At 44.3% G+C, this 20,167-nt stretch overlaps 3 protein-coding genes and 1 long non-coding RNA gene across 5 annotated transcripts in view; 3 read left to right on the forward strand and 1 right to left on the reverse strand.

The window, feature by feature from the left end:
• Positions 1-2,464: 2,464 nt before the first annotated feature.
• Positions 2,465-6,468, forward strand: LOC116396990 (uncharacterized). The gene is made up of 2 exons (XR_004213639.1): positions 2,465-2,587; positions 5,337-6,468. It is a non-coding gene; the product is annotated as an uncharacterized LOC116396990 (long non-coding RNA).
• Positions 6,469-8,377: 1,909 nt separating this feature from the next.
• Positions 8,378-10,515, reverse strand: LOC116396989 (transcription elongation factor 1 homolog). Its single transcript, XM_031872058.1, has 4 exons — positions 10,393-10,515; positions 9,909-10,043; positions 9,742-9,812; positions 8,378-9,359 (listed from the first exon to the last, which is right to left on the reverse strand). Exons 2-4 carry the CDS (start codon positions 10,022-10,024, stop codon positions 9,295-9,297), a joined length of 252 nt encoding a protein of 83 aa, XP_031727918.1. The 5' UTR covers positions 10,025-10,043; positions 10,393-10,515; the 3' UTR covers positions 8,378-9,294.
• pld6 (phospholipase D family, member 6) lies at positions 9,945-15,736 on the forward strand. Of its 2 annotated transcripts, none has more exons than XM_031872057.1 (4): positions 9,945-10,032; positions 12,139-12,317; positions 12,815-13,044; positions 14,771-15,736. In XM_031872057.1, the coding sequence occupies exons 2-4, from the start codon at positions 12,142-12,144 to the stop codon at positions 15,010-15,012; spliced, it is 648 nt and encodes a 215-aa protein (XP_031727917.1). In that variant the 5' UTR covers positions 9,945-10,032; positions 12,139-12,141; the 3' UTR covers positions 15,013-15,736. The 2 variants fall into 2 exon arrangements, with proteins under 2 accessions (XP_031727917.1, XP_031727916.1); XM_031872056.1 differs by lacking the exon at positions 9,945-10,032 and adding an exon at positions 10,632-11,121.
• A 1,173-nt stretch (positions 15,737-16,909) lies between these two features.
• rab3da (RAB3D, member RAS oncogene family, a) overlaps positions 16,910-20,167 on the forward strand; it is a 7,442-nt gene continuing 4,184 nt past the window's right edge. The window contains exons 1-2 of the mRNA XM_031871971.1: positions 16,910-17,054; positions 19,102-19,326. Of these exons, the coding sequence (XP_031727831.1) occupies positions 19,102-19,326 (225 nt within the window). The 5' untranslated portion in view covers positions 16,910-17,054. The remainder of the gene's footprint in view (positions 17,055-19,101; positions 19,327-20,167) is intronic.

Consider the following 20,167-nt stretch of genomic DNA (forward strand, 5'->3'; position numbering starts at 1 on the left):
TGTGTGTGTGTGTGTGTGTGTGTGTGTGTGTGTGTGTGTGTACCTGAGATTTATTTCCTCTGATGAGCTGAACTTTGCTCCCTGACTCAGTGTCTGTCTGTTTGGCGTAATGTTCATGACCCCGAGGTCACACACTGTCTAGGGCGGAACCACTGTGTGCGTGTGTGTTTGTGTGTGTAAGAAAGGAAGAAATACAAGGAGAAATAAAAGGAGTGAGTGTAAGTGAGTGAACTGAGGGAGATAAAAAGTGCATGGATGAGCGTGGTTTATCGCATCCCAAAACAAACCAGCAGCCCCTGGGTAATAAAAATATACTCTCTGTCATAGTAAATTACAAATATTGGTCTTCGCCTTGCTGCAGTCTCCTGATTATGCTCAATGGTCTGCCTCTGACAATTTTGAAGCCATTAACGCTGTGTGTGTGTGTGTGTGTGTGTGTGTGTGTGTGTGTGTGTGTGTCTGTGTGAGGGAAAGAGAAAAGACTCTATGGCTGCTTGTTTGAGGAAATATGCTGCTGTTTTTTTCACGGCCTTGAAGGCTCCAGTGCCTTACAGCGTCGGCCTTGTGGGCTCTGAAGACATTTCATTTACATGTTTGCTCCGTCTGCTGTTCTGTTTCAGACGTCTTTGACTAGAGTAAAGAGAGCGAAGAGAGGAAGAAGAGAAGACATGGGAGGGGACATAAAGATAAGTTATAGAAAAGCCAATTTAGCTCTAGTGTGCATCATTACTGAAGCATTCAGTACACACACACACACACACACACACACACACACATTTGGGGTTTTAGGGGCAGCTCCTTTACAGGCCACTAGATGAGGAGAGGATTATAAGAGGCGTTAATGCCAATCCCATCCAGCATGTCTGCTAAGGAAGACCATCAACCGGATACAGGGGTCCTAGGAGACAGGATTAGGAGTGGGAACACCCACACCCACACACACCACAGGCTATAGAAACCTCTGTTAAGACCCTGCAGGGAACATCATTCAGGACATGCAAACCAAGTCCCATTTCAGTCTATTATGATTCCAGCATTAATGACTAACATAGTGGTGGCTTTGTCTCACACGATGCTCCTCTATTTCTGCATCTGATACACCTCAGTGCTTATTTGTTATTTTTATATATTTTTGTCAGACAGCTGTTGGTTTCAAGTGTGTGCAGCATTAGATTCCACTTCTTGGACAAAATAATAGAAACAATAATTCCACTCTATATACTATTGCATTGCTTTATTGTACGCATGTTTTGCTATTCTGTCTAAATAGTGTAAAATGAAACAAACTCACAGCACTACAAACTGTGACTTCAAAAGAGACCATGGAGTTGAATCAATATTTTACAACATTATAACCCTAAAAAAAGGCAGCAGACTTAATTATTTATTGCACATAATTGCATTGTATTTTAGAGGTTTGTCCATCCCCATTAATATGAATATTATAGAGAGACTGTATGAGTCACAAAACACGCAATATAATATGAGTCAACATATAATAGTATTATGATATCACCCTATGGGGACATAATAGAACAGGTCCAATTGACCCTTCTCTAAGCCCCGCCCCCCACTGTCAGAGCTACCGTGGAGCCCACACTGTCACTAACTGCACTCCCTGAAATATGATCTAACACGTTAAAAATAGAAAGATAGAAACTAAAGCTACAGATCACATGATCCACACATCACCTGGTGATCGAGACAGAGAACAATGAAATTAAGGAACAACACTGTTCCTGTAAAGCCGGGTATACCTTTGTTCACTGCTGGCATTAGTATACCTTCAGTAGATAGTATAGAAGAGCTGACGCTAGTTAACGATGCGCTACCGCACTCTGCTAATGCTACCTCCACAGGTTTTTATTGTAGAAACGTAACATGCATGAGAGGCTATGGAGTAGAGCTAGATAGTTGTCGGACCCAGGTGGGAAGATGCTGCGCCATGATTGGCCATTCTGCATTCGAGGGCGGGACTTAGCAAAAGGGTCAATGACCTGGGAGAAACACCTGGTCACACTTGAAACAGACAGTATAAACAAGCCAAAGGATTTTGTCTCAAAGCCCCCATCTGACAAGATTCTCCCTGTAGGCTTCAGTTTCAGTTGTATTTTATTTTTTACTGCGGCCTACCGGACCTCCATGATGTACCCGTTGAGGTCCCCGCACCCCAGATTGGGAACCACTGCTCTATAGGGCATGCTCTTAGGCGCCAGGGTTGCATGGAGGCATGGCCACGAGTAAAAAAAAAAAAAAAGAGGAGGAGGAGGAGCAGGAGGAGAGGTGAGGAGTGGCAGCTGGGTTGCATGGGATGCTGCTGCTGCTGCTGCATAGGCTCCATCGCTCCATCGCTCCATCCCTCCCTCGGAGAAAATGGGAAAAAAACAAGGAGTGGTTATGTGATTCCCCACAAGCAGGAGGAGAAGAGCACAGGAGAGAAAGGACTAGCGGGGGAGGGAGGAGGAGTTGGGGGGGGGGGCGTTTCCCTGCACAGCATCGCCTATTCTCACACTTCAGCATGGATACAATGTGTGGCATTATGGAGCGTCTTCTTCGAAGGGAAGCTGACATAAAGGTGGACGTGGCGGTAAGTTGAATATGTAATTGTTTTCCTACTGCTACTTACCATGAAAAAAAGCGACAGTTTCACATTCGCGGCGTCGCTCGGGGCACTTTAGACTGTCCGTCCTGATATTTAGAGATATGTATATTCATTCAAGTGAGGGGAAAACAGGACTTGTCGATGGGAGCCAGCGCGTGCAGCTATACGTGCACGGCGCGGGATTAACGCCCCATCAATTCCTCGTCGGGCACGCTTTACGATCTGACAAGCAAACAGGTCGGTCCCATCAGCATCACTCCCAACTAAAGTTCCCATCGAATCACTAGACGAGCATTTGCACCCGCACGCAGCTGAAGCAGCGGCGTGGCAGCTCCTCTTTTTTTATTGTAGCCTGTTAATTAATAAAGACAAATGTGGTTTCGAATCTCCTCCACGCTCCCTGCAAAGGGTTAAAGATTAAATTGCCCACTCTGGAACTGGGTTCTCCTTGTCAGTGGGAGCGGATGTATTTACAAACAAAGAAAGCTTAATATCCAAGCCTGTCACGTAGAAGACAGGTGCTGGGCTATCTGCAATTGTACAGTGTGTGCGTGTGTGTGTGTGTGTGTGCGTGTGTGTGTGTGGTTGTGTGGTTATCTGTGCTAGTAGGCCAACTGGAGCCGATGCGTTCAGGCCCATGCAAAATTAAGAAAACCAAAGTGTTACTGTTAAATTTGTCACTGAAACTTTGTCAGAGAGGGTCTTATTCTGCACTCTCCGGGCTGAATTCGTTGCCGCATGCCTTCACCGAGTCATTTATTTTTATTTCATTTATTTTTTGTGTGGGTAGTGACTATTAGGACTCCACAGTGTAGCCAAAGTGACTGGAAAGATTCGCCGTTGCAGGCGTAAGCATAAACATCCTCATAACAGCGCCTTCGGTTCCAAGCAATTAAGCAGTAATGTGCAAAGCGGCAGCCCAGCGTCCGTCTCCGTCTCCATCTCAAGTCTTCAGCCTCCGGCGCAATACCACTTGCGAGTGTGCATCCCGTCTGAAACGCCAGGTAGGCTACATTAAAAGATTGGTACGTCTGTTGCGTCAGACATTAATATCAAAACGCAGACTGATTGTCTTTCATTAGGGGCCCCCTCCGGCTGGAGCCAGTTCACTTTTTCAATGAAGTCAACGCAGGAAATGGATTTTACTTTGGAAATGCAGACCAGATGTCTTTCGCCCATGAAAATAAAGTTGCCATCCAGTCTGCACAGCTATTATTGGGCATCGCATGTATCGTGGATGCAGGGTCAGTTTACATGAATTGACTGGGTCTTGCAGGGCCTGGGCCGTGCATTCAAAAGTGTTTCAGACAGTGTTCCACACACACACACACACACACACACACACACACACTCATCGCAGCTTAAAAAAAAAACTACACTGAAGCGTGTCTTCAAATTAGACGGAGACATCCTAGTGACAGCGGGCAGACAACCACACCGGTAGTCGAGGAGGGCAGCGGCAAAGCGTGTATTTTTACACCAGATCTCTGACATGCGCCTCTTCACAGCTCATGGTGAGAACAGAAGACACGTCCACTTGAGTTGTCATCATCATCCGCAGCCGCAGACATGGACAGTTGGAGATGGAGGATGGAGGAGAAAGAAGAGAGAGAGAGAGAGAGAGAGAGAGAGAGAGAGAGAGAGAGAGAGAAGTATAATGAGGGAGACAAGTGGACCTCTGGACATGAGTTTTTTGGCACTTCCCTTACAGGAGACAGTGGGTTAGGAGAGGTAGCACAGGTGTGAGTGAGGCGAGAGGGAGTGTCAGTGGCAAATGGGAATTTTTTGTTTTTGATTTTGTGACCGGGAGTATCGGGTTTGGTCGGAGAAGGGAGACGGGGGGGTTACACACACGAGCTGATCTGAGGACAAGGGAAGCAGTGAGGGAGAGGGGAGTGAGAGGGTGAACACGAGGGCGAGAGCGGGTGAGACCACCGAGGGATCACCGTGATGAGAGAGAGGAAAAGGTTAAGGGGGAGGTGGGGGTGAGAGGAAGTGAGGAGAAAAGAGAGAGAGAGAGAGAGAGAGACAGTCAAGTCATGCCTGACTGTGCGTGTGTGTCTGTGGTGCTGATGCAACTCCCCCACTTTCCCCAACGACTCTCCTCCCCTCTTGTTCCATCCTCCTCCGCTGTTGATTGACAACGACTGTGTCCCTAATTGGCAAGTGTGGATGAGGAAGAGTCGGGCTCATCCTCAATGGGACAGACCGGGGAAAAGAGAAAGAGCGCGCGGGGGGGGGGGGGGGGGGGAGCATACAAGAGGAGCCTTACCAACAATCAGTGAGTGAGGAGAGGAGAGAAGAAGAAGATGGGGGGAGGAGAAAAAAAAAAGGAATGGAATGAAGAAGGACATGAGGTGAGGAGGAGGGGCTGGAGGTGAGGGGCTGAACATCTGTTTGGTAATCCGTCTCTCCCCTCGGCGCCAGTGTGACACACACTGACACCTATTTGATAATTGGTGAGCCTGCCCCTCTCCCTCGGCGCTCGGCTAAATGGTTGCTTGATACCGGCAGGGAGCAAAGGAATAGCTGTCGGCGGTGCGGTCTGTTTACTCGGTGCAGCTCGTGTAGCGCGCTGCCTGTGTAGCTGAAGCTTATACAGTCTGGTATAGTAAGTCTCAACAATGAGCTCGACAGCGTGCGTGACACGTGTATTATGACTCCCCCCCAGCACTGCCGCTGCATTGTTACTCAAGGATAAATACCGTCTCTTTTGTGTCTCTTATCCCTTTAGGTGCTGCCCTCAAAAAGATTTGCCTCCACGCGCAGACCTCCTCCCTCCACCGCTGCGATCTCACTCAAGAGTGTAGGAGCTGAGGGGATGCACACAGAAGAAGAAGAAGAAGAAAAAGGAAGAAGAAGAAGAACAAAACAAGGAATGAGCTCTGGGAGGAGAGAGAGAGAGGAGACGGAGTGAAGGATTGTGGGCCTCTTTGCTCCGGTCTCGACCACGGGTATTCTTGGGTTGATAATACAGATGTGGATGTTATTGCTTGAGAATACGCGTAGTCGAGTGGAGGCTTTATCATCTACAGTGGACCCAAAATCAGAGCTCCATTCGGTATACGGTGTACCACGGCATGAGACTAGACACGTGTTAATGTGTACAGCCAAGCTGGGCGGGTGACACAGTCATGGGGCGGTTATTAATTAAGCACCCAGAGGTGACTTTTTATGGGCTTTATTTTGTTCAATCAGAAAAGTTCTTTTTTTTAATAGAACGCAATCAGGGCTATAGCCAAATCCAATTTCTTTATCACCGTACCGGGTTTATCAACCCAGTATAGAAATCCATGTCAGTCTCTTACAACTGTGGAGGAAATGAGTTGGTTTCGCCAGCCAGGTTCAGCCCTCTCCTCTGCAGAGGTGCTGCATGGGGAGGACTCGCACCGTGCCACTGAGCTAAACCCCCCCACGGGCATTAGTTTCGGAGAGCTTAACACCAAAGTCCCCAGACTCAGGCGTTAATTCCAAACCTTCTTGATTACATTACCCTTGTCAGTCAGTCGTGCTTACAAGTGAGCCCATAATCTTATCAGCTGATGAGTGTCTCTCACAGCCCCCCCCCCCCTGCACCAGATGTTCCCCCTGAGCGGAAATGTGCAGCAAAAAAAAAAAGAAATGCAATTGGCTCCTCGAACGCCAACTGGATGGTACATTGCAACATGTGCACAAACTGCCCATCCCATCCCACCGCGCTGTGCTCTACTATTTTTGACTCCCTGGCTCGTGCCGTAGAAATGTGTGAGAATGTGATGCCTGTAGCGGCAACAGGAGACAGTAACGCATGAGGACATGTCAAGACTCGCACCCTCAGCTGACATCTCAGCATTCGGGCTCAGCTGACTGGCTGTCATGATGGAGACGCACACACACACACGCACACACACACACACACACACACACACATATATAAATTGCATGAGGGGTTCACATGATCTACATGCCAGAGGGGAAATTATGGGATTGATGGATCTTATGAAAACAAGCATACAGACAGATTCCCCCCCATATGTTTGAATATACACACACTCCGCAGCTGGGTTCACCGGGTCCAGTGTGCCAGTGGGGAAATAAGCGATTGATTGATTTTATGAGTAACTATTTTTAGTCAGAGTGATGGATGTTTATGTCTTTTATTGATCAGGTCGAGGTGTGGGCCGGGTCGTGCACTGATTAATCAGCTGTTGGAATAAAACATCCCGGTTTACATTTTTTGGTGCATTAGCATTATTTCAAAAGTATTATAAATTAGAAAATCAACATTTCATTGCAAATTCAGCAATATATTAGCATCCGTTTGCAAATGTGGCCATGATGAATTGCACTCTTCTCATGCACCACTCCATGATTTCTTACTACTGCGTAAGCAAATCTCTTATTTATTAGCACAGTGTGTAATTATAATTTATACGGATTTTCACACTGACGTTGTGTAAACTTGTTGATCTGGCAAAGCCGTTTCTGTGGTTTGTGTGTATTTGTGTACGCATGTGAGTGTGTATGTATGTGTGTGTGTGTGTGTGTGTGTGTGTGTATGCTTCTAAGCAACAAAATGACTATTGTGAGCACAGATCCAGGTGCCTAGCAACCGAAATCGCTCTGTTTCCCTGGCAACCGTTGCCTCTCACCCACTCTGTGGGTGATTGGCAGCCTTGACAACGGAGACGGGATTGACACTTGACCTCGCGTGCTGAATGGGAGAGAGAGAAAGCGGGAGCGAGGAGCGGTTGGGGGGGAGAGAGGGGGAGGGAGGCAGTCGGAGGGGACGCACGGGGAGACAGAGGAGACACTAAGTGATAATCATTCCCCATTGTGATCCTCCTCCAGCGGGTTTCATAAGGCCTCGTCAATACCCCCCTCCAACTGCGGTCCATCGTGCATGCACGGACACTCTCTACCTGGGTGGAGAGGCCAGGCGGGCACTCCACATCTCATCTATTATCACTCAGCCCTGCCTGGTGCACGGCCCCCGCTGCACTGTGTCCTCTTTCATTTGGGATCGGCCTCATCCATGGGCTCCGCGGGGAGGAGCGGATGCCGGACTCCTGAAAAATGTTTCACGACCACAGATGCCAACGGGAGATCAGAAGCCGCGTGCACCCGAGACATTTTACTTTGGAACTGGCACTGCCTGGTGTCTTTAACCCCTTTCAATGGAAGTGCTGTAGCTCAATGTGTTTTGTGTGTGTGTGTGTGTGTGTCTCCCCCATCCATTCACTAGCCGAGGGCATCTCATTTTTGTAAGTTTTCTTAAAACCAAAAAGTTAATTGCTGACTCCACCTGTGAAACAGTACAAACTCAAATAAAAAAAACACACCTTTGGTAGTCACCAAGTGTGTTTTCACCTCATTCAACATTTAGTAGAAATTATACTCAACAAAGGGTCATTTAAGGTGCTTATTATCTACTGATACTGACAAAATAATTAGTGGATGTGATTTTAAAGCTTAATTTCTTCAACAGTGTAATTAAACCTCAACTGTAATTCTGAAGTTGTCCCTCCATTTGTCACCAGCTGGTGGTGCTCAGTGCTGTACAGGATATGTATGTCACTCTGTCCTTTCCCGTTCAACCATTAAAAAAAAGAAAAGAAAAAAAAAGACTTGCATTCAACTAAATCAAATCAAAGTCAAACCACATCTTCATCACAAAAAGAAAGGAATGAAAAAAAAATCCAGTGTGTGTCAGTAACAAATCTACTCTCAAAGTGGCATTAAAATGCAGTACATTAAGTTCATTATACAATACAATGAAAACCAATAGAGGCGAACTGGTATCAAGTCTTATTGCTTCTTTATTTCCAAGATCACACTTATCAAGTGTATTACATTGTATTGAAAAGCAGCCTGCTTTTCAATACTATTGGTTGCTGCATAGGAAAATAAACAGTCAATATCAACGTTTGATTTCAGGATAAGATTACACTATTCTGTAAATATTCGCTTCATAATAGAGATCATTTGATTGTTTTTTTGTGATTTTTTTTTTTATTTGAAAATATAAGCCCAAAAGATACAATCAAATGACAAACTGAATGATTCAAGAACAGTTCAAAACCTTTGGTTTTAGCAGCTTAGCGTAAATCTCACACATTCCCGTTCCTCGAACCAGTGGAATGACCCAATGTTATGACACAAATGTCTTTATGAGGAGGACGACTGTGGACACGACCTGTAACGTCACGCCTGAACTGTCAGAGTGTATGATAATGAGATCCACACAGGTCTCTCTCTTGTAATGCTACCCGAAAAGATTTAACTCTCTATTGGTTTCACATGAAAATGCCAAGATGGGAGCCCTTTCACTTACGTTACAGGTCGCTTATTAAAAATACAAAAAAAATTAAAAATATCTATCGGTTAAAAAAAAGTAAGCAGAACCCTGCAGAATAATACTATTTAAAAACAGGATTTTTGAGACAAAAAAAAAATAAAAAAAATAAAAGTATATTGAAAATAGAAAGCCCCGCTCAATGTGTGAAGACAAATCCGGTCACGTCACAAATATCAAAACCGAAATTGTGTCGTGTCGCTACTTGCTGCAGTTCACACAAACTAACTCTGTAAGTGACCATATGGAAACCTCAGAACAATTAAAAGTTTCCTAAATGTCCTCTGACCGGCTGGATCCTATTGGGCCACGTCCCCATCCTCTTCAAGTTCCTCAAAGTCATCCAGCTCCACGGGGGCTACTGATTGGCTGATTCACAGGCATCTATCCAATCGCTATACACGTCGACTGGCTCCGACAGATCTGAGGAGCAACGGGTTAAGGCCTCAAAGGGTTTTGTTGCTGAAGAGTAAGAGCCTGTGCAGGATGATCCGTACTTTGCAGAGCAATGCAGATGTTATTATCTTGTGAAACAAGTGTGCAACATCAGTCACATGACAACAGGTGGTTGTATATGAAGGGGAGACCACAACCAGCCCCCAAACTAATTGTAAAGGTGTGAGGGGAGGAGGTCTCCTAAGCCATGCTGGGCCCCTTTGTGGGATCCAGTTGAAAGTGCAAATACATTTTGTTTAAATACCATTATTAGAAAAAAAACGTTCACACTAAAAGCTACTAAAAATAATTGTTATATTCCTGTCATTATTTGTGGCGTCATCTAAAATCCATGCATGAATAGGGATACAGGTAATGGGGGTCTGGAACTCCTCCAAGCAGACCGTGCATGATATGATTCCAGTATTTCTCGTTCTCTCCCTGTTGACGGAAAAACAAAAAGTTTGGCAACAATCACCTTTAGAAATCAACGAATCAAACGTGAGGCAGGCCGGCGTTTGCTTTCACTTTACGTACATTTTGACGTCACATGACTTCTCGTGATTGCAGAACGGACAGGTGAACTGAGAGTCCAGATCTCCCGTCAGCTTCTTCTTCGGAGGGGGCTTTCTCTTTGACTTGCGGCGACCCATTGCACACAGTGAGTCGCGTCTGTGTGGGAAAGAGATACAAACAAGCAGCTTCAATAAGTAGAACACGTGCGACGGTTGAATAGCACCAAAGACACAATCCCAAAGACAACAGAGAGACAACTCTCGACTAGAAAACATCTCCAGCTGCTGCTCCGTATTCTTAGCAACTAAAGTTAGCAGGCTATCGTTAGCATGTTTGTTTTTGGTCTCCTGCAACGTTACAACACAATCGCCTCGCGATAAAAAAAAAAAGGCGAGTTAATTAAACGGACTCCGGTAAGAGAGCATCTTTGGTTGTGCCTCAAGTAACCGTAGCGATTAAAACTTGATTGTTTAATGTTATCCAGTAAAAGCTTAATCTTGTTTACCTTCGCCTTCAGAAAATACACGTTGCGGTGAGGTGGAAGAGGCTTCCTCAAAGACCCGGCACCCGCAACTGTGTTTCAGGTTAAGTGATTGGAGGAGAGCATGTGCTTCACAGCCAGTCATTGGCTCTCTGGCGTGTCAGTTATGTTGATTGGCAAATGCCAACACCGGAAGTTAGCATCCCGCTGCTTCCCTTGGCATAAATAACAATGGGATTTTTCCATTGGATTTTGGATTTTTGCGGAAAATAAACGCGGTGGCAAACTCGCGTGCATGATACTAAGACGTTGTGTTCAGCAAGATAATATTTACAGATGAACACCGATTTAATTAATTTTGAAACGTGCAGTAGTAAAAAGCTAACGTTAGGCTATCAAGGAACTACACCACGGTCGCATGAGCGCGAGCTTGCACAACGAGCGGACTGGTCGCCGTGATGACGTTTAGTAGTCTCGTTTAGCCACTTGTGAGCAACCGCGCCTTTTAAGACACGTGCAAGCTTTAAAAAAACACGAGAGGGAGAGAGTATTCACTGCTGTGGTTTATGTCGTAGAAAAACCAGTTTATTTCGGGCATCTAACCAAATGCCCATTCAAAAAACCTATTGACTTCGAGACGAGGGAACCGGAAGTGCAAAAATGCTAACTCGTGTAATGTCCACAACAGTCTCAACTGTACTGAGTCCTGCAGCACTCCATTCCCACGTGGTGGCGACAGAAGCTAGCTCTCAGGTCTGGTGTGTTGTCTAAACTACTCCCGTTATGTGTTTTGACATGCCCTGCGAAGTTAAGTAAATATTAAGTTGTTAAATCTTAGTACATCTTGGCAGTTGGCGTGGTTTAAATGGTTTTACATCGTGGTGTGTCTTCTCTCCTCACTGTTTGGTGTTGATGTGGTATGATGATTTATAAGCCACCATCACCTTGTAATCAGGGTCAATGAGGAGCGAGGAAACACTGGTTCCACCGTGTTAGTTAAGCCAAAGTTAGTTGTTTTTTTTTGGAATGCATAATTAGCTGGTTTAACTAATTTAGTGAACTGCTTTGCTTAGCTATTAACTAAAGCAACGTTACTGTACCTGAGTGCAATTTTGAGGTACTTTTACTTGAGTATTTCCAATTTCCATTCTGCCCAATGAGTACTTTTACTTTGATTCTTTAAGTGTATCTTGCTGTTAATAAGCAAGATATTTTTTTAACAGAGCTTTATGGCCAGACATGAGCAGAGTTAAGAGTGCTTCTTCCACCACTAATTGAGTAACATGAAAGAAAGTGAACACCTCATTTTGAACTTTTCAAGTCAGGATGCAAAATATGAAAGAAAATGAATCATAAGTTGGTAAATAATCAAATTCACCATTTATAAAATTTGTATAATTGCATTCAGTAGGTGTGTAATTTGTCAGACATGATTATAACAACATTCATATAGGTTTCAGGCAGAGTTATAGATATTCTGTATTTGACATAAGATTATTATTACATTATATTCATCATCGACTGATCTGCTGATCATTTTTGCTTTATTGTTTCTGTCTCTAAAATGTCCAAAAATACTGATAAATTACGACCTAACCCTAAAAAACATGTTTGCAAAACCGACAACGTAACCATAATTTACTCTTTATGATGCCTGTATGCAAATGTCAAGTCATCATGTCAAACAAAACCCACAAAACATTTAATGGTCATATATAAAGTTTGCATTCCAGCACACGTGTGTCCCTTAAACGTGGTTCTGTTTTGTAGCCAATGTCGGGGATGTGGACGGTGAAGGTGCTCGGCCTGGGTGTGGTGGCGCTCTCTCTCGGCGTGGAGCTGCTCGTCCGGCTCCTCCGGCGCCTCAGGCCCCTTAGGACCCTGAACGAGGTCCTGTTCTTCCCCTCAGAGGTTGCCTGTGTTGAGCACGTCTTCACTTCCCTGCCGCGGTGAGCGAAACATACTCGCTGCACCGAGTAAAAGGAAGCTGTGTGTGATTTTTCTCTGTATCGCTGTCAAGTGTGTTGTAATAATGGCCACTGATGCAAAGAAAAATTCATAGCCCCTAGATGCTTTCGGTAAGTGGATTTAGTCAGTGTAATCACCATTCCTCATCCCACTTGTTTTTCACTTAACAGGGCTGTTCTTTTACCTACTGAATATTTTTTTTATTCACATAAAATAATACTTAGAAAACCAAATTTAAACACAAGTATGAACCACTGGGTCTATTTGCGTTTCTGCCGGCTTGAAAAGTGCATTATTTCTGCTAAATAGTTATTTTAATGCAGCAGTGGGTTTCCTCACTTTCCTCCGCACAACCTGGGTGAGCAATGTTGGAATATATATTAAAGGGACAGAAAAGCATGCGGGATATTGAGCACACTCTGCAGTTGATGTGACGATAAGTACAAGTCTTATTTTCTCTTGTTTTCGTCTCCTCCAGCTCCTGTCTCTGCCCGTTGCGTCATGGCGCAGAGACCTCTCTGTCCCGTCTTCTCCGCCGCATCCTGTCCGCCTCCTCCTCCCTGGACCTGTGCGTCTTTGCCTTCTCCGACGTAAACCTGAGCAGGGCCGTGCTAGCGTTGCACGCTAGGGGGGTCACCGTCCGAGTCCTCACCGACAAGGACTACGTCGCCATCACTGGCTCCCAGATAGGGGTCCTCCGCAAGGCCGGTAAGGGAAAAACAAATCTGATTATTTAAAAAAATCAAATAAAAAATCATTGTGAAGTATATAAACTGTGACTTTAACAATCACTGTGACGAAGCACCCTTACAATTTCACAAAATGGGGACCAGGGAGTCATTTTTAGCCCTCCTAGAGATAAAAAGTCACGCTAAACCTCCATGGGGCCGTTATTATGGACACATTTCTCCTGAAATACGGGAAGGATGACTGGTCTCACTCAATAACAGGTTCCTCCGTCTGTGTTCCCGGACTATCAGTGTCTTTGTCAGTAAGTCCCACGGGGTCCCTGTGTGATGATGGGAACCGTCTGGGTGAACGGAGGTTTCCACTACGAGCCCGCCTGTGAGCTCTGAACGATTTTTGTGTCACGTGTCACACTTTCTCTCTCTCGGCCCTCTGCATTTACTAAATTACCGCCACTGTATATTGTTAAGTAAGAATTAAGTAAGTAAGAAATTGGCAAACAGGGCAGCAAATTTCATTAGGCAAAGTGTTTCTAAGTGTGTGTCGACTGCAAACCTTGTGAGAGCCACTTTGGCACAAGGGACAATTCACTCCTGTTTTCATACTGAATCTGTTTTGTCTGCAGAAACCTTTTTTTTTTTAAATTATTATTATTATCCTCAAATAACTGAAGGTGACTGGTTTGCTGTCACCAGTTTGGGTACGGGCAGGGGGAACCTTCCAGAACCAAAACTTTGAATTTGACGCAGAGCGATTAGGGGGTCAAGGGTATAAGTTCCTTTGCAAGAGAAATGGACAGTTAAAGTGTTAAGTGTTTCTTAATTTCTTTAAAGGGGCGTGAACGTACCCTTTCATGAGAGGATTTGCATGTCTAATCTCTCTCCGAGTTTTGTCTGTACTCCAATGTAAAAATTGCTCGTGTGACGCAAACCGAGATCAAATACCCGAAAGTAATCTTTCTGTCTAAGATGGTTTGTACTGTACCCAACTCATGACAAACAATTTCTGCACAAAAGATTCGAAAAGCATTTATTGTTCGAACCATATTCCGTATTATAACCAATATTATTGGTTTTTTACTGTATAAGCTTGGTTTATGTAAAATAGCTTCTTCAGTTAAGCTAATTTTTTTGTTGCAATATCAACAATATCATAAAATTCTTCAAAAAGCTGATAGCAAGAGATAAGTAAGTAATCATAATAACGATATGTAAGGAATCAGCCCAGGTTTAAAGTTGATTGTCATATTTTTACAGCTCCTTTGCAGGTTTTTCCATCCCGTTGATTTCTTGTGCTCCGTCTGGAAAAGGGAAAAGAAACAAGTGTCCTATGGTTTTATGGAGAGGATGAAAACATTCATTCAATACAACTACATTTATGTTGTAGAGCCCAAAATCACAAATTTGCCTCAGAGGGCTTTACAATCTGTACACATGCGACATCCTCTGTCCCGGGACCCTCACATCGGTACGTCTATTTGACCTCAAATGTTAAGTGTTGAGAGCTTTTGTTGAAATGACGTCGCAGTGGGGTTGAATAGTGAAAGTTGAGAGGTTTAAATGCATTTAGATTTGCTCTACACATATCACAGCTGCTCGGGTTCAGGTCAGCGCCGTCCATTCAGAAACTGGTGCTTTTGGTGTTTTGGTCTATTCGTACTTCTCCGTTATGTGTTTACACAAAGCAACCTGTGTAGTGCCTCCACATTCTAATTCGTGACATTCTCCAACCTCTGCTCCCCCATCAGGGATCTGCGCGCGGTGCGACGCCAACTCCGTCTACATGCACCACAAGTTCGCACTGGTGGACGGCCGGCTGCTCGTCACCGGCTCCCTCAACTGGACGCGGACTGCAGTGCAGAGCAACACGGAGAACGTCCTGGTCACCGAGGAGCCGGACCTGGTGCGACCCTTCGTCCAGGAGTTCCACAGGTTGTGGGAGAGCAACGACCCGGCCAGGTGCTTCCGCCCCAAGCGACCAAAAGTCTGACGCCAGATCCTATTCGACGGAGCTTATCCACGGTCAAGGTGGAAGGTATGCACGTTGAGTCTGGCCAGGCTAGCTGGGCCACAAAAATCAATGACAGTGATGGCTTTTGACTCTTTTACTGTAGTTCAGAGGACTAAAAGTGACAATGTTGCTGTTCAAGATGATGGAAAGTTTCATGGTAGTTTTGTTTTAAATGTGTATCAGAAGAGTTGTCTAACTTACCAGACTGAGTCTGCGGTTAAGAGTTCCTGTTTGACTTACTTTTGTTTGGCACAGGCCTAAGATTTTTTTTATTCAAGTTCATGGTTTTTTATATTATGTCACAGGTGTACAATAATTCTAGTTGCTTTTTTTTAAAGATCTCCCCCAAGGTGATCAAATTCATCTTATTTCTTTATGGTCATAATGTAATGAATCTATTACATGATACTTTTTCTCCTTTAGGACTAAAGGGATTATCTAGGCTAGTTAGGAATTTGAGTTTACTACCTTTTATTAAAAACAACAAAAAACAATCATCCACAGCGCACCCAGTGTATGAGTGCTCTAAGTTGCAGTGGCTGTATAAATCCAGTGTATTGTTTGTTGCGTGCTACTGCTCTCAGGGACGAGGTTTTGCCCAGCACCAATAAAAACCCTCTTTCACACTGCAGTTTTGGCAGGTCTGTTGCATCACTGCCCCGCAGCTGCAGTTTTTTCTGTCTCTTGCACCAACATGATTTGCTTTGACTCAGGCGTTACAGCACAACAACTTGCTGGTATTCTCAAAGCTTAACAATGCCACCCTTTGAGCTTTACAAAACAAAACAAGCAGAGCTGATCTGTTTTGTACATGATTAATGTGCCTGGGTGCAGGACTCCTCTGCATTGCTCCCAGTCAGGATGACGCTTGCTGATAAAGGCCAGGACCACTTGGGTTTAGTCGAGACTTGTTGTATTTCATCCATTTGCATCTCGTAGTTCAGCGTATGAAATGGGAATGTTAGACTTCAGGAATCAGCTGCTGTATTTCATCCACGGTGTGAAAGTGATCAATTCAGCTGGGAGTCATGAGTTTTTGATGCGTTACTAGTGCGTAATGCCTGCGCCGTTCAACACATATTACAGCAGGGCCAGAAGTTTAGTATTGGAACGGCATTAAGCGCGACAGAATAATACCGGAAGTGCGGTGATTGGACCTTCAAATTAAAAGTTTGGCAGGACAAACGCGCATGCAAAATGAGTCAATGTAGTTCCATACTGGTTTCAAACTATTTTCATGAGTCACCTGGTTGATTTTGTTGTAATATGAAATGCTTTCAATAATTGATGAATTGTTTAGATAATTTGTCTTACAATATTGCCTAACATTTGATGTTTCCATCTATTTAAGTAGAAATATTTGCTAAGTGTCTTTTGTTTATATTATTATGACTATATTATCTATGTCTTTTTGGGGGACAAATGGTCGGTTAAAACCAGCCATTTGAAAATGTCACCATGGAGCATTTCTCACTAGTTAGTATTCTGAACAATTACTCCATCTAAACAAACAAAACATTAATGGGTTAGCAAAACAACTACTGGTCACAGCTCTACATACTACCTTTGCTGAGTGTAGTTACTATAATCTATAGTAACTCTATGGTACTACTCTATAGTATGAACACTTGACATGATCACAGAGGAGGATGAAAAGCAACAGTCATAGACTGTATGTAGTACCCAACATTGCAATGTTAATGCACAAAACAAACAAACAATGACAGCGCACATCTGCTCCGAAGTTGCTTTAACTAATAACTCGCAAAACGTTAAGAGAAAGAAAAGTAGTGGTTTTATTTTGACAGTCTCTACCGGAAGTTCCATTTATATAACCACGGCTGACTTGACTGTGGATACACCGGTGGTGTCCCAGTGGCAGGCACATGCACAGCCTGGAGATCCGGGAGCGGACCGCCTGAAGTGGAGCGGCCGACGGCAGCGCACGCCCATCGGCTTACAGGTAGAGGTGGAAGACCGCGGGACGGACGGAGGAGACGGACGCATACACGGCAACCAAGGTGAGTTTAACGTTCACACGGTAGTCCGTGACGGCAGAGGGTTTGTTTTTGATGGCACGAGTTCGGAGTTCAGCTACTGTATGGTGGGGCAGTTTAGGCAAATTAGTCTAACTAGTCAGTTGGCTAGCGTCACTCAACTTAACGTACATCTCGGGGAATTTTGTTTTATCTTTGTGTTTGCAGTACATCAGGGCTGGTTTGTATATAAATCATTGGATTGATTCCAAGTGTCAAGTGCATGACCCCATGTGTCCTCGCGCGAACAGTATCCTGGTCTTGCGAAGTGCACACACCTATTTCCATGAACTACTTCACCCCAGATGTCAACAGGTGTGAAGTGACATGTTGCTTCCACTGCGAGATGAACACCCAGCGTTACACACACGGCAGTGTTGCCTGTTCTCATACTAACGCGTGGAGCATCACCGTTCTGCTGAGTGGGTACAGCAGCAGGCCGCCAAGTCCCCTCTTTATGGTCTTGGAAGTGGTAATGCTGAGCTGGTCTCCAGAGAGATCTCAGCAATCAGGGAGGAGTACAGGACTCAGCTCTGCCTCTCTGAAAGAGGAGGATGTGTGGATGAATGGATGGGTCAGCCAGCCTCCTTATGATGCAGAAAGATGGGAGGAAGGAGAGTGTGGAGTGGATGGATGATGACAGCAGGGATGCATAGATGGATGAAAATGAGAGAGAGAAGATAAATATGGGCGTGTGTTTAAATGGGTCGATGGATGGTCAGATGGATGATGGATGAGATGCACAGGGAGGGGATGAGTCTATTGCCCCCCCCCCCCCCACCGCTCAGCATCCACCGACCCCAGAAGTGTATGCAGTGCGAGGCCGCGTTGACGGGTGGATGCAGAGAGTGAGCAGCAGGTGACGGATAGAGAAGAGAAACAGTGGAAGGATCTCGCCCCGGTTCATAGCACAGGGATGAGAGGGATGGATGGGGGGGGGGGGGGGGGTTTCTCTTTTTAAAAAACAACACCTCCATTTAACAACATCAGCATCTGCTCAGCTATCAGAGTGGATGAATTTCAGGCACGTGAGGGTGAATCCTCAAATAGCTGAGATTCCTCACTGACATTCAAACACACGAGTACTCTGTTACCACATCAAACCCCCCCTCCCCCCCTCGCCAATGTAGGCAGTTTATCAGCTGAGCACATAGTTGACATACTTGTTCTTTAATACGCCGGTATATAAAGGAAACCCTGGATGTTGCACTAGTCCCATGTCTTGCTCACTTTTTCAGTTGCCATTAGTTAACGTGACCAAATTCCTCACATTCACGTTCCCTCCACAATAATCTCTGTCAAACTCTTTTTACATGCTTCTTATTTTCCATTTGGGCTACAACTGATTGATTATTTTGTCCATGAAGTATCAGAATCCAGTGGAATAATGTCCATCACGGTCTCCAAAAGCCCGAGTTCATGTCATGAAATCACTCACTTTGTTTCGCCGTAGTCCAAAATGCAAAGATATTCAATCAACAGTCTCGTAGACAAAAGAAATTACTTCAAAGTGTTAATCATTTACATAATAAAAAGATAATAAAGAGGAAAAATAACCAAATATTTGCATAATATTGTACTGTTTTTGACTAATACATTATCAATTAATAAAAATAAAATAAAACTATTTGGGTACAGAAATAATCAGGCTATAGTCATTAATCCTGGCTTTAGGAATTTACTTAAGCCGAACCTGTAATCACTTCTTTGTGCTGACGTCTCCTGTTTCTACGTGGGATTTCGCTTCTATTTTTGATAAACGATTATTTTCATCACCAGTTGATTATGTTTGCTGTTTAATGGATGAAGTGTACATAATGCCAGGAATTTATTTTTTCATTTTCTTGTTGTGTTCGACCAGCAGTCCAAAACCAAAAGACATTCAATTTACAATGATGTCAAACTGAGAAAAGCAACCAATCGTCACATACTGAGAGCAAAGAATTGTGGGATATTTAATTTATGAATGAGTTTCACAGTGTGTTCATACAGTCGGGAGTGTGACACACCGTTCTTCTACGTCCTCTGATAGATGGCTCTAGCCAGAGATCCAGGGGAGCAGAGAGACGCAGCCGACCAAAACTTTGACTACATGTTCAAGCTGCTGATCATCGGCAACAGCAGCGCGGGGAAGACCTCCTTCCTGTTCCGCTTCGCAGACGACTCCTTCACCTCGGCCTTTGTCAGCACAGTGGGCATCGACTTCAAGGTCAAGACCATCTACAGGAGCGACAAGCGGGTCAAACTTCAGATCTGGGTTCGTTGGGGAAATCTCTCACATGTGCTGTAAACACAAGTCGTTTGTAAAAGACCAAGCTATGTGACTTTATTGTAGTTTAAAGCAACATTTTGAGATGTAGAATAACAGGATTTTTCTTTATCTTTTTTGACCTTTCTTAAGTGGTTTGTACTCGTTTAGCTTGCCAACTTATCCTGGCATGAAAAAGCTAATTAAAAATCCCTTAATCTCCTTCACCTTCCTGCTTTCAAACTGTTTACCGTCACGCGCTGATAGTGTGGTTTCTCCTCTGCAGCAGGAGGAAAGCGTGAAAGCCTGGCAGATAAGGCCAGAACACACTGATAGATGTTTGCTCAGTGCAGAGGCAGACACGTAAAAAGCTGGCACACTGTGTTTCAGTTCGGCCAGGTTTAACTCTAAATCAACCCGGCACATAAAAAGTTTGAACAACTCTGATATTATAGACTATGTGCTGCTACTTGTGGTGGTTGCAGTTGCCCGGAAAAGTTCATGTTCGTCACCTGGTTTGGCTCTCTTTGAATACCCTTAAGGCTAATTTGCACCTTTAGCAGTTAGCCCGTGGCTAGCTCTATTGAACCAAAGCTATATATCTGCAAACAGACTCTTTTAGGACGAATATTTTTGCGTCAAAGATGTTAGTGTTTGCAAGTCTTTACTGTGTATTTGACTATGTTCATGTCCCTTCAGACATTTTCTGGATTAATAATAGAAGAATAGAAAACATCATGACACACAAAAATCCTCCATTTAAACCCAAATTCATTTAGAATTACCCATCTTTCCCATTCATTACAAGGAATAAAAAACTATATAATGTGTGTGTGTGTGTGTGTGTGTG

Source organism: Anarrhichthys ocellatus, unplaced genomic scaffold (genome assembly GCF_004355925.1).
Source record: "Anarrhichthys ocellatus isolate YVR2014 unplaced genomic scaffold, GSC_Weel_1.0 scaffold61, whole genome shotgun sequence".
Lineage (NCBI taxonomy): Eukaryota > Metazoa > Chordata > Actinopteri > Perciformes > Anarhichadidae > Anarrhichthys > Anarrhichthys ocellatus.

Excerpts from the sequence above, each read along its gene's own strand:
- pld6 (XM_031872056.1), top strand. The coding sequence starts at position 11,029 with ATGCTAACTCGTGTAATGTCCACAACAGTCTCAACTGTACTGAGTCCT. Across the intron at positions 12,318-12,814 it reads GTCTTCACTTCCCTGCCGCG|CTCCTGTCTCTGCCCGTTGC; the intron begins GTGAGCGAAACA and ends CGTCTCCTCCAG. Across the intron at positions 13,045-14,770 it reads AGGGGTCCTCCGCAAGGCCG|GGATCTGCGCGCGGTGCGAC; the intron begins GTAAGGGAAAAA and ends CTCCCCCATCAG.
- LOC116396989 (XM_031872058.1), bottom strand. The coding sequence starts at position 10,024 with ATGGGTCGCCGCAAGTCAAAGAGAAAGCCCCCTCCGAAGAAGAAGCTG. Across the intron at positions 9,813-9,908 it reads AAGTCATGTGACGTCAAAAT|GGAGAGAACGAGAAATACTG; the intron begins GTACGTAAAGTG and ends TTCCGTCAACAG. Across the intron at positions 9,360-9,741 it reads GTTCCAGACCCCCATTACCT|ATCTGTCGGAGCCAGTCGAC; the intron begins GTATCCCTATTC and ends GTTGCTCCTCAG.